The sequence below is a fragment of the Pyxicephalus adspersus genome, chromosome 5 (assembly GCF_032062135.1).
Source record: "Pyxicephalus adspersus chromosome 5, UCB_Pads_2.0, whole genome shotgun sequence".
NCBI lineage: Eukaryota > Metazoa > Chordata > Amphibia > Anura > Pyxicephalidae > Pyxicephalus > Pyxicephalus adspersus.
Genome location: NC_092862.1, coordinates 23,304,991 through 23,318,786, shown reverse-complemented (window position 1 = coordinate 23,318,786; position 13,796 = coordinate 23,304,991). Strand labels below are relative to the sequence as shown.

Genomic DNA, 13,796 nt, shown 5'->3' with positions numbered 1-13,796 from the left:
GCTGCTATAATATAATGTTGCACAAATCACATTGATATAGAGGTGAATAACCTGCCATTTTCAGAGCAGTGGTGCCACATTAATAATGATGCTCTTTTTATATTCAATTTTATTTGGACTCTGAACTGATTTCCATGCTTGATGTCTGAGTATGTTAACTCCATACTTTGGCAAAACCATACTTGGAATCACAAATTGACACACCATATGAGCAGTGATGCCACATCAATTATGGCACTTTTTTTCTTTCTATTCCAGCATGTGGTTGGAAGCCCAGGGGACATTATCTGAAAGTTAATAGCTTCAACATGAACCTGAACTGAAATATGCTTAGGGTTTTACATTGGTAATGCATAAAAAGGAAGTAAACCCAAAACTACCAAAAACCAAACTTACCTTCAATCCCGCAGAGTAGTCGATCTGTCTTGAGGTTTCTTCCATCAGGTCCCGCTTCGCCGGGGTATCTGTCTTCGGGCCAGGCGCCTCCATCTTCTCTTTTTCCTCGATCTTCTGTACATTAAGAAAAAACTTGCTGTGAGAACGGCAATTTTTTCCCCTTTTGATGAAAGGGAAAAACAAATGAAAGGGCTAAGAGTCTCTCGGCATGCGTGATGTAGGTATCCCTGGAGGGTCTGCGCTCTCATTAAGGAGGTAGTGCGGCACTTTTTTTTTTTTTTTGTGTTGCATTTTAAAAAAACACAAACTAAGAGAAGTTTTTCTTTAGATAAAAGGCTTGTCTACCCTTTTATGTAAAGTGAAAATTCTGAGTTTAGGTCTGCTTTAAAACTGCATGCCATGCTGTGCCAATTCTCATAATAAACATAAGGAAGTATTTTTATTGGTTAGTGGTTGTAAAGGACAGAGCAGTTTCTTACAATCATCAGCCAGTGGGAATGCTCCCCTAATATTTACTATAGGAAGCTGCACAGCCATGGTTTACAGCTTGAAGCAGTACCAATTTAAAACTACTTCTCATGTGGGTCCCATTGCGCCCGATATAATAAAGCGTTCAGCGCTGGAGAGGATACACTATTTTAATCAGTGAAGCTGGGTGATCCAGATAACCTGTAATGGATCTGGTCCAGGATTGAAAATATTTGCTAAAAATTGCAAATGACTTTTAGGAAATCTATTCCAGGTTTGCTGGATCACCCAGCTTCACTGATGAAAGTGTATCCTCTCCAGCCTTGTAGGGCTTTAATAAATCAGGGCCATTGAGAACACAGTGAAGCTGTCAGTGTCTGCCACACACTGTGAAATTTAGTGTGGATGGACATCCGATAAGGTTTCTGCTTAAATCTAATGAATATCTAAGTAATACAATCAAATTGCACAGTAGAAATCCAGATAAACAATTTGGAGATGCCAGATGATTAATTGGTTACACCTAAAGTGATTAATGTATACCCAGACTTGTGCAGAAAGGTAACTTAATACAATATTATGGTTTATTAGCCCATGCAACCATTCAGGTTTGCAGTCAGATCAGTAAAAAAATTAAATCTGTTGCATGTTTTTCATGTCTGTTGCAAGTTTGTGTTATGAAATGCCTGTTGTTGCCTCTAACCTTTCTGAGCTTTTCACATGTCAAGGATCACCTCCACGTGACTTACCATATGGAGTGTTTAGTTCTATTTTAAACTACGTTGATGTTTCTTTTCAAAGCAGGTCATGTTTGAGATGCAAATATTCCCCACAAGGCCAGCCAATTCCATTTTTATCTCTCTTGTACAGATAAAATGTGCAGGTTCTCAATACAGAGTTTAAATGGCTTTTTTGTACTGAAGTGATGAATGACCTATTCCAGCCCTGGCTTATTAAAGAACAAGTTGAATAAAAAAAAAACAGGAACTGTTTACTGCCTTTATTACTTAGATTTTGTATAAAAATAGCTTGATTCATTGATCTTCATGTTTAATGTCCATGCACTCCTATTGGCCTATTACTATGGTGGGCAGCCTCACTAGCAAATAGAAAACTGCATTAAGGTGCAAGAAACATTGTGCCGGAGCTTTGTTTGCCCTCCGGCCTTGTATATAGCGGCAAGTGCTGGCTGCTGCTGTGGTTTTGTACCCCCGTGAACCTAGAGTTTTAGATCTATAGCATGGTTTACCTTGTTGGTTTAGAGGGACGGGGGTATTTAATACAAAAAGCTAATGAGATGTAAAAATTTGAAGCAAATATTTTATATTGTTATCATTTGCCCCTGGAAAGCCTCTTCAGGGTGACAGCACATACCACCAGTTTTCTTGGAGCCCATTGAGATCAGCTCTATACTGCAAATACCAACTTCACTTAGGAAATCTACGTTTGCCCTCCTCTTTTTACACCTGCTGGCTGGCCCTTTGAGTTAATTTGTGGCCCTACTGACCACGCCAGAGTTTAGAAATGTATGGAACCAAACTTCCAGTATTTGTATAACTAAACATCTCAAGCTTAGGAACTGCTAGGGAGCTCCATATGAAAACTGGTACTATATGGGGGCACCTGGAGATTAAACTCCTTTTTCTTCCCAGTATTGGTTTCATAGATCCCTCATGTAGTACGCTTTAATACATAAATTTTTAAATCTTCTGTTTTTCCAGTAATCATAAAAACTGAAAAAGAGGTTAATGTTAGGACCTCTTCTATCTAGGTTCAATTACTTTTGTAAGGACATATTTACTTTTATGCTTCTGTTCCCAGTTTCCTTCCGTAAGTAACTAACTTCATATATTCAATGAATATAATTATTGAGTCATTTCTAATAAGACTTTTTTACGTATTTTTCATTGTTTGTAAAGATGCAGCAGGCCACCGGAGTGCGGGCAATGAACCGCAGCCAATAGTTGTTGTTATATAAAGCCTTAAAGCTATACACCAGGTAAAAATTTTTAGTACCCTCATAGTGAGTCTCCCTTATCACTTCCAAGTGTTTACAGGGCATTTATTCTAAAAATTGATACTGTAAGAGTAAAAAAATGATTTATCTCCTGGCTAATGATGCTGCTGGTCCTTTTCTTCATGGCCTGATGTTCCTGCCTGTGGATGGGGCCCTGTACAATACAGTGATCATAGACTTGCAATGAAGGAGATAATGTCAGCGGTCAGACCAGGCAAGCAGCGAGGCTTAAGAAGCGGCTGTGGGGGAGATCGGTCTAGTGCAATGGAAAGGAACACCGACAGCTGCGGGAGTGAGGGATAAAGTCAGCTTTACTCCTCTTGTTTCATCCCCTTGACAAAATGTTCAATTAACCCTTGCAGTAGGGAGTAAACAGTACAAGGAACAAAGTGCTCTATCACATCACAATTCCATTTCACTTTATTGAACCATTATATAGGTTCTGTTTGGTTTCTGCTTGTTGCATTTTCAGCCTTATAATCTGGATGGTTATTAGTGTTGTTACATACAGACACACAATAATAAAGTGTCATCCCCTATAACTTCTAATGTGTAATTTCTGTATTCAAGTCTCTGGCCCTGGAGACTGTACAACTCATAATAAAGCTAGGGCTATCTTTAATCTGTGTCCCAATGACATGGGGACACTGCCTCTTCCTTAATATGTCATAGATAAGGTAAGCCACGTCACACAAACAAAAACAAAACAGAAGTCAATGAAAGTCTGAGTCAGACAATTCAGAGACTTTTAACTGTTGCCAGACAATGGACACTCAAATATTTACACATGTATGTAACAAACAGTAAATTGCCTTTAAAGCCCAACATTAGTAAAAAACTAAAAATACCTCAGCCACCTATTAAAAAAATGCAGCTTTTGCAGAAGATTTGGGGAGGGAGGTTTATGTCAAAGTACGGCTTTAAAGCAATCCTTTACTAATATCTGTAGCTGCAGGCACTGTAAAGTAATTCATCCACAGCAATGCACAGCAGAAGCATTAACATTGTTCACGTTATTCTAAGCCATGGCAGTCTTTGGAACTTCATTGTATGTATGTGCCAATTAGAATCATTAGAACCAAATCTTGCCGAGTACCCAATATTAGATCAAACTTACCATTTGTGACCGTTGTTACTGAACTAGAAGGTTGTCGCCTGAACAAAAGAGGAGGGAAATCATTTATTGGATATTCTTGGTTTGGTTACACCTAAGTGGGACAATCTAGTGTTCTACCTCTTTCATACTTTCTCCTAAACCTGAAAAAAAAACATTCTGACTATATGATACTATAACTTTATTAATGATTTGTGATTGCCTATTCTGGGTGACTGCACAAAATTGCTGTTAACTTCAGAAGTTTTAAGCTTTAGTGGTTCAGTCCAGTCCAGAGTATCTGAGCCATGAATTTTTCTGGCCTTAAGGTGAGGTTGTACTTTGATTTATTAAAGCTGTGAATCAGCAGTGTCTTCGACTTATAAATGACCACGATTCAGCCGCTGCTAGGTGTAATGGGCTGTTGGTTCCTTTGTGAGAACATATTGCTTAATGCATCACTGCCACAGCCTTACTCTTCCTCCTTTGTCTGCTGTCTTATAGCCTATTTCTTCTCTTCAGCTCCGTATTGCCCCCGTGTAATGAAATGGGATATTCATGGCTGTTCAGGCCACTGAAACAAATCTTTATTGCAGAGGTTAGTGAGATTGGAATGACGAGCTTTCCCAATCAAATATAAAGTTACCAGAAATGATTCAAGCACTGTGCTGCCTTACAGATGAATAATCCCCGGGTTCAAGCATGTGTCTATAGCACAGTGCAGAGATTCTGACATCTGTCATAAAGTAGGATACAGTTTCCAGTTAAAGATTAATTTGTCACCCAAGAAACACTCCACTATTGTCGCCGTGTGTTTATCAAAAATCTGTGCTTTCTATTGAATTTCCTTTATTGCGTAAAAAGCAACCCTTATAAGAAGGTACTAAAAATAAAATCTCACTTGCATATTATTTCCACTGTCCAAATGGTGTATACGTTATATGCCTTATTAAGAACTCCAGGTAAAATGTTCAATTTCCATAAATATATGTAGGGTCAGTCATCTCTAAAGCATTGTGTTGGTTTTTGGAATGTTGGGGACCCCATATAAATGGCCAGTTGTCGGAACCATGTACTTGGGTGCAGATATCTTCCCCAATATTTCCTCTATATGATACAATAAATTTTCAGGTGGTTTAATGCTGACATTGATGCTCATATACCTTATAAATACCTTTATAAAAGAAGACTAAACAGTTCAGCTATTCTCAAATCTGCACTGTTTTATCCACATAAGCATGATTAAAGGATGCACATGCCTCTGCTATGTACATGTGCATGAATGTTTCCTTATGTTTTTGTGTGTGGCAACTCATGGGCCAACTGTGCGTAAGTTGCAATTTAAAGGGACAAATTATTCCCTTTGTTTCAGTGCATTAAAAAAAATATAAGAGATGAAGGTATGCAGAGCTTTGTAAAGCATATTTAGCTAGGGCCCCTTTCATATTTGTGCGGGAATACCGTGTGGTTGACTGACAAACTCCGGGTAAATGCATTTGAGAGCAGTTGTGCCTGCGGTGTGGTTGTTTCTTTAGAGAATAAAAACCGTACTCCCTATAGAGACTTGTTGCTTTTTGGAACGGCATCCCAATCCACTGGAGCCATGAACAAAATGGTTTCCAATTTCTCCCCTTCACTTGAATGGGGCTGTTGAGCCTGCAACACAATACCACGGCCAAGCTGAGGTCTGAAATAGTGCTGTGCAGCCAGTGTGCCTTATCTTATCTCACTGTAGTTCTGGTAAAATGTGTGATTGAAACCAATTGACTCTCTGCGGTCTATTCATTTAAAACACTTTATATGATCTAGGCTGGGTGAGTAATATGTGGGAGCTTTTTTATTTAGCAAACTTTAAATGTGGAGTTTAGCTGCACTTTTAGAAATACTTGTTTTTTGCATGTTTACAAACTGCTTAAACAAGAAAATCAACCAAGATTTTCAGTGAAGCTAACCTTAGCCGACATTAGTTTTTTTTTTCCACACTGTAGGCTGTTTTCTCTTTGTCTGATTCCGTCTGGTACAGAATTCTTTCTTTAATCTTTTATGGAACGTCTTAGCACATGGATGCCACTTTATAGGCTGTTTGCACTGAAGTGTTAAATGATGAAGCAGGGGATGTCATTGTGTCCCAATGGCAGCCTGAGCAGTAATGTAAATGCCTTTAGCTTCTGACATCTGGAGTGCTATGAAAATAAGATGGCAGGTCATGTGACTTTACAGACGCCATTGTGATGATACATGGATTTTGCCGTTCCAGAGGGAAGTGTAAGAGATTGAGAAGATAACATCTTGCGGCTGGTTAAGTGAAACGCAATGTCTTAAAAACGTCACCTTTTGACGAAGAACAAGCTGCAAATTGTGCATGTGTGGGTTTTGTTTCTGGGAATAATAATTGCAAAGGCATGTCATGGAGAAGAATTTAAACAAACTACTTCTACCTAGAGAGTTTCATCATCTGTACTTACATATCAGTGATATACCCAAGGGAAATGATTACGTGTTATAATATTGTACCTTCAATTGGCTTGCGCTAGAAATGACGTAATTGTGCAATATCTAGTGCCTCCATATTGACATCATCATATGTGCTGAGGTTCTTCTACCATCATTATTATTATGGGTTAGTATCGTGTCCTAAACATTTCACATATACAAAAAGTTTCTTTAGGGGGGCTGTTTGGGTAAGAGGGTTTAGGTGTTTGCAGGCTTAGTGTTACGGTAAATTTGGTTGTCACATTTTGGAGTTGGCGTTGCTGGGTCTGATTCAGGATGATTCCAGTTCTACTATGCAGCCCCAACATAAAATAATGGCAGGAGGGGCCTTGAGGATCAATGACATTTCACTGTGGTTAACCTTTAAAACATTTCTTTATTAGAAAATGTGGACACTGAATTTATAAGGATAAAATAAAAGTACCAAGGAGAATTCATCAATCACCACTGGCAGACCACACCAAGAACTCAGCATTCTAACAGAAATAGAACTCGTACAACACCAGGGGCTGAGCCATACCTTGGGCTTGGCACTCCTGTAACAATACCATGTCTACCACCCCCCCGTTGTCAGGCCACACTAATGGGTTTACAACGCCGGCAGAACTGGTCAGCTATTAGTGGCAGACTAGACCACCAATGCTACTTCAGCAAAGTCATAGGTATCCCCTTGGTGTCTTCTGTTATTGTACCAGCTGAACTTTTGGTTATATTTGATTTGCAGGAAAGGCTCTTGGTGCTGTCCTAGGCCAGCCAATCCAGCATTTTTCAGTTTTGGCAACTACAGAACTGAAGCCTTCTGTGCCAGGAGTTCATTACGACTTGGATCCGCTTGGCATGTACTAATGCTTTTGATTAGGAACACCAGTCACTCCACAGATACAGACCAAACCACATTGTGAATTCCCATAACTATGTACTTGGGGAAATAGGTAACTTTTATGGCAATTGCATGTGGGACATACTACCCTAATTTGTATCTGATGCTGGTTGGTACATTTTCCAACAAAGCGAGAATCCACTACCGTCATGTTGAAAGCTACCAAAACCTGTGATGTTCCTTGGAGTGTACAGTGAATGTGTAACGCAGGATACAGTCCCAATGAGCACACTTTATAGTGGACCTTTCCCTGACTACCAGTCATTCTTTGGCACTGTGTAATATGACAATATCAGAAATAATAAAATTACCATTATGTGTAATAACTCAATGGAGGCAAGCATAGCACTTCCTTACATGTGATGACCTGGGCACAATTTATTCTTCTCGCCCAACGAGGGCTTGATAATCCCACTTCTTCACCTGTGCAATGGAAGAAAAGCTGGACCTGCAGAACAAAGCCTTTGCACATTGTCTACTTTGTGCTATATCATTCACAACTGACTTTTCTTACTTTACTTGAAGGATAATGCTACCCAACTTTGAATCTGGATTCCGAGTACATGTCTGGATTCCAAGTCATGTAGACCTTGGACTAAGGTCTACAAAAATACAACTGCTCATTTAATCAGACAACATAAAGAATAAGTGTGCTTCGTCCTACAAGAACCAGATCAATGAAAAAGGACTCAGATTGGTCATTATCTATTTCCACACTTTGGAGAAGAGTTTTAATTCAGAACGTTGTGGAAGTTCTTTAACACAATAATAGGAATTGTCCTGATTTCACTTTTACTTCCTGTTAACATCAAAGAGGGTTAAGCTTGTGATACAGATTGGTGGCAGTAATGGCAAAACCAATTATATTTTGTCATGAGTTCACCCATGTCAGGCAATAATGCTTATCGCATGCCTTTTTTCCATGGAAGCTTATTAAAGGAGCTATAGAATTCTATTCATAGAAGAAACTGGGCTGGGGATTCATCAGGAAATCAGATTGACAGGCCCAGCTGACACTGTCCTTGAAAGCTTATTAGTGAAACATTGGTGGTGGTTATCGTGTAAATGTTCCGTTAGCTGCTTCACGCTTTACCCCCCTGTGTTTTGTGATTAGGTTTATCTAATGCCTTTTTTGGCTTTTTATTTTTTTTCCCTGGTGTTAAAATCTTGATCTTTTACGTGCGGCACTTTAGAATCATCTGTTCCTGTAAAAGTAATCAATGCACTCACTGCTAAGGAAAAGCTAAAGCAGGAAATATTTGCACTACAGAACGTTTTGACATATGCTGTGGGTTGTATACCGTGCGCTTTGCAAGTCCCTTAAGTACAGAAGAATGCACTGAAGTGTTCACGACCACAGGCATGTGGCTGGAGGCAATTCTTTACACATTTTAATCAGCTTGTGCCCCACAGATGGAGAGGGACCATGTATACCAGCAGACCTTGCCTTTATAACAGTCTGAAAACTCCTGTATTAGACACCAAACTGCAATATTATGACTTATGAAATCATAAACTTTGCGGTAAAAAAAGCAGACTTATACCTTGCTACTTAAAACACTTTATGCTTTTCGCCCTAACGCTTTATGGTTTCTCTGCAGAAAACAATTCCACAGGTTTCCTTTAAAAACCTGCTGCTGACCAAATGCCAAAGCTTACTGAACAATTCCGGCAAAGCCCTGTCATTAGCAGCTGCACCAGAACTCTGATCCTATCTTTCAGCAATGATCACATGACCAGAGCTCTGGCATTTGGTCATATGACTTGCACCCAAAGAAGCCCAAAGCATTCATTTTTCTGTAAAAGTACTGGTGCAGCATGGGAGTGTAGTTGAGAAGTGAGTGTTCAGGGCAGTTTCTTGATATTTTTTTGGAATATAATATACTTTTTTATGTTTTTCTGAAAGCCCTTTCTAAAAGCGGGGGTCTGTAATTACAGAAGAGTATGCTTCTTTTCTGTGTAGGCTTTTTTAGCTCCCTGATGGACACTTAGTGCTGTGCCAAAATGGAGGCCCGAAGATTTTGGAAGATTTTATTCCACTTTTCATGAATGCTGTGTTTTGCATGCATTAATGTAATTTATGAAGAAGCAGGATCATGGCCATAGGCTGTTCGCTCACTGATTTGGACTGCAACATAACTTCTCATTCTCATCTCATTTGCAGGGTCAGGGGTGTGTAGTTCAAAGAGATGGCTATGAACAATTTAAATTATGAGCTGTACCACACAAGGATGGATCATGTGATGTGAGTTATTGGACCTGATTTATTAAAGTTCTCTAGGGCTGGAGACAATACACTTTCATCAGTAAAGCTGAGTGATCCAGCAAACCTGGAATGGATCTGTTCCAGCATTTACAACATTTGCAAACAAATAGCAAATAACTTTGAAGTAACCCATTCCAGGTTTGCTGGATTACCCAGCTTCATGAGTGAAAGTGTATCCACTCCAACCTTTGAGAGCTTTGATAAATCGGGACCATTGGCTCACTTAATATTTTTTGTAATATTAGTTAATTTTTTCTCACACTTGTATCTTTCAATTAAACAGCCATGGGCATGAATTGTTTGCTGAAATTGTCTAGGACTGGTATAAGTATCAGTATCAATAACTTCTGATAAGTTATATTTTACTTGGGTCTGATAAGGATTCCCTGCCACTGGATTTCCATTGAATGCTTTTCCTGCTTAAAATAGAATAACTATACTGGAAATCTGTTTGTGCTGCTTGCATGGCCTATTGTATATTCATGTATATGCCAATAATCTATAACAACCATCCACAACTAGGGATCAGTGGAACCCCGGGGTTCTTCCAGAGGTTGCTAGGAAGGGGGGGGGGTTCCTCAATATGTGACTGATTGACCTCCCATTTGATGATGCCTATATAATTCTGGGATACCACTGTAGGGGGGAATTCTTTCCACTAGAAAAGAGACTTTTTTAGCCATTGACCCCCAATAATTGGTTTTAGTAACAGTTCCCTGAGACCTTGAAATTGTTTCAAAGGTTCCTTAGGGATAGGGAAGGCTGATTTGTAGCAACATTGGTAAAATGGTATGTTGGCAACAAGAATATTAAAGTTTTTCACAGTAATAAATGACTTCCCTACTAAAATATTTACTCCAATCATTTTTACATTTTTGACTTTTCCGTTCTTTTCAAAAATACCAATATCTGAGGAGGGTTTTCTACTTTTATGTTTTGACATCAACCACACTGGCGTACTACTGTAAGGTTGTAAAGAAAAATCAGATTAGTTACTTACCAGGACCATTTAATACTAGATGTATTGTCTTTGGCATGCACTACTGTGATTTCTTGTTTATAGAAGTATGTAATAGTGTCATTTTTTATGACCTCTTCTGTCCTTGCTGCAAATAGTAAAGGGGCAACAAATGTCATCAAGTGGTTATTTTTGAGAAAAAAGGTGTATAATTTTGAACCTTTTTATTTGTATTTTATACCAATTTATAGGTAATGTTAGTACCTTTACAAAAGTAATGCTAGGTTTTGTGTGTCAAACTGAAATTTGTACCTCCATGTTTGATTCTTAATGACCAAGGAAGAGGGCTATTCAAGTCTTCACTCTTTTCCATGAAAGAGCCTATATTCTACCTTTTTTAATGATGTTTTAATAGTATTATATTTTTTTAACATGATTCTATTTGTATGTATAAATGGAGTGCAAATCATTATATATTGTAAAAAATACATGTGTGCGTATATATTGTATCTCAATAGAAATATGTTGTAATAACAAAGGTAAAATGTTTAAAAAATACCATTTAGATAAAGCTACAGTTCTAAGTGAAAATATTCACTGAATACACAATAATTTCCATTTAGAAGTTTCTTTTCCCATTACAGGTAAATGTATTACCATTACAAAGAACATTATGTTGCTTTCATATTATGTTTTTGTCTGCAATTTTTATTGAAGGGGCTCATATAAAATGTCAGTGATATCAGAATAAACTGATTTCTCTTTCTTAGTCATTCTGAGAATATCCGGAGATCACATATTGTTTCAATATGGAGGAGGTGCTGCACAAAAAAGGTATTCTGTTCTTTGAGTAAAGGTTACTGATTTTTTTTATTATCTCTACAGAACCCAGAAATAGCCAAATATTCTGTATAATGTTTATTGTCCTGTATAGGTTTTGTCTTTGTAAAATTACACTCTTGCAGGCCCCGTTAGATAACTCGACACATCTCTCCTAGTTCTCAGGTGCAGCTCCCAAGCACACCGCAATAACATTTTAACAAGCTCAGCTATATTGATGTAAAACTTTTTATGAAAGCTGGTCTTGTTACCTACTTGCTGCCTCTGACTGATGTTACATGGTCCTAGAAAATTATTATAATTCATAAACAGGATTTATATAGCATCAACATATCACGCAGCACTGTACATTAAATAGTGATTGCAAATGACAGACAGATACATACAGTGACACAAGAGGAGCAAAGGACCCTGCCCCGAAGAGCTTACAATCTCGGTGGAATTCTTTATGAATTCTAGTTGGCCTACCTTCTAAGGACCCAATGTTCAATAGTGGGTGCAGTAACCTTCCATTGATGTGTATGTGGCCGTCTCCCGAGAGTGGCGTTGAGTGGTTGAATTGGTGAACAATTCTTGAAATTGCCCTGACCCCTTTAAGTTCGTTTTGCTGTGATGCCCCCATTGTTATAAACTACACTTGCATATGTTTTCATATTGTATTTGTAGAGATTTGGGTGATTGGATGCTTCAATGGTTTGCTATCTCTGTAACATCTGTTGAGAGAGAAGTTATAAGCCATGAAGGATGCACAAAGATTTCCATGAAAAAGCTGAATCATAAACTTGCAATGTAAGAATGATTCTTAAATTAAACCACAGTTATATTGGATGGCAAAACACGAAACAGTGCTTTGAGTATGCAGTGAGTGAATATGGCTGCCCCCACATACATGTATTATTACACATTAGACATAGAAACAAAACTTTACACATTGTGCAAAGATTTACTTTAGGTTAGTCTATATTATATTTTAACAATCATTTAAAGACATCAAAACCCTGTGTACGGAACGACATTATTAGGGCCAATTGGCCCCTTCCTTCATTTTGCTTCTGGTTGCTTTCAATTATCAAAGTGGTGAACACAACTGTGACGTACTGAAACATGCATGTACATGTTTTTATTCTATTGTCATGGATTTCTCAGTTAATAGCAGTCAAATGTGGCTCTGCGAAATGCGTTGCGTGGTTGCCAAGTAGCACAGAAAGTATTCCTATGATGGGGCCCATAGTGCATAGAAGCTTTGTGGTTATAAAACAAATGAGCAGAATCATCATTTATAGCCATAGAAGAATGTGTTGCGTGAGGATTACCAACCTGCAGCATCCATCCAGGGCTCACGGACATGAGATGGCAAAATGTGTGAAGAAGTCGGCCGGGGTGGCTCTCAATAATAAGCTGCTGCTCACACAGCAGTCACTTCCCTTTCTATGGATTACCTGTTGTAACTCAACCTATTGACGTTTGAGCAGAGCTGACCTTGTTTAGCAAAATCGGTGTATAGTATAGGGAGTGGTGCACATTGATGGAAAATGTTCATGGACTGTGTTATAGTGTTGGCCATATTCTGCAGAGATGTGCGCCACCAGACAAAACATGGCCCATGGTATTAGATTTCTTTTACATTTCTATATATGTATTACCTTTCTATGCTATTCATGTACATAACCATGCTGCAAATGCTATCTAAAGCATTGTGTGCATTTGAACAAGTTTCCAGGTTCCATGTTTGTTTTTGGTTCCACAAAGTAAACTCAGTCATGTCCTATGGGCTATTCATATGTCTAATCTAAATAGCTGTCTACTCTAAAGTTTTTCTTACCAAAATTTCCATACATGACTTTTTTCCACCATGATGGGTTGGAAAATAGCTTTTTCTGAGTGGTTTTAATGGTTTTCATGTATGATTTGTCTATGGATATTATACATAATATATATTATGTATATTTCATTCTCAACATGTGGAACCTTTACATGAACAGGACTCATTCACCTCCTTGTCTGTGGTCCTTGGTGTCAAAACAGGGCACCAGTAACAACCATGTTGACCAGAATTAAAAATAGAAAAATCTAACTGGTTGCAAATTTTTTTTTTATTAGCCATTTTCAACTTTTTTTTGTGTTTATTGCAAGCAAACAAAATAATAACCAATTTTCATCTACCTCCATCAGAGGTAATCCTCCAAATAGTGGTCAGGCCCCCATTTGTTAAAATTTTGATTATAGCTGGCAGTCTTTCCCTGCGGCAATGGGAGCGAAAATTAAAATCTTGGCAAGGTGCAAACATTGATACAATTTGCAGGTCTTTACCTAGATGCCCAAGCATCATCGTACATTTTCTGTGTCTGGTAAATTTTGGTTTTAAAGCAGGTTAATATAATTCTC

The 13,796-nt window shown here is 38.3% G+C and overlaps 1 protein-coding gene across 3 annotated transcripts in view; it reads left to right on the top strand.

Moving 5' to 3' along the window:
- The window catches only part of SDC2 (syndecan 2), an 81,586-nt gene that overhangs the window by 25,469 nt on the left and 42,321 nt on the right, over positions 1-13,796 (top strand). Inside the window, exon 2 of one of the 3 annotated variants that reach the window (XM_072410866.1) lies at positions 11,342-11,405. The exons of the other annotated variants lie outside the window; for them this stretch is intronic. Coding sequence (XP_072266967.1) covers positions 11,342-11,405 — 64 coding nt within the window. The remainder of the gene's footprint in view (positions 1-11,341; positions 11,406-13,796) is intronic. 3 annotated transcript variants of the gene reach the window in all.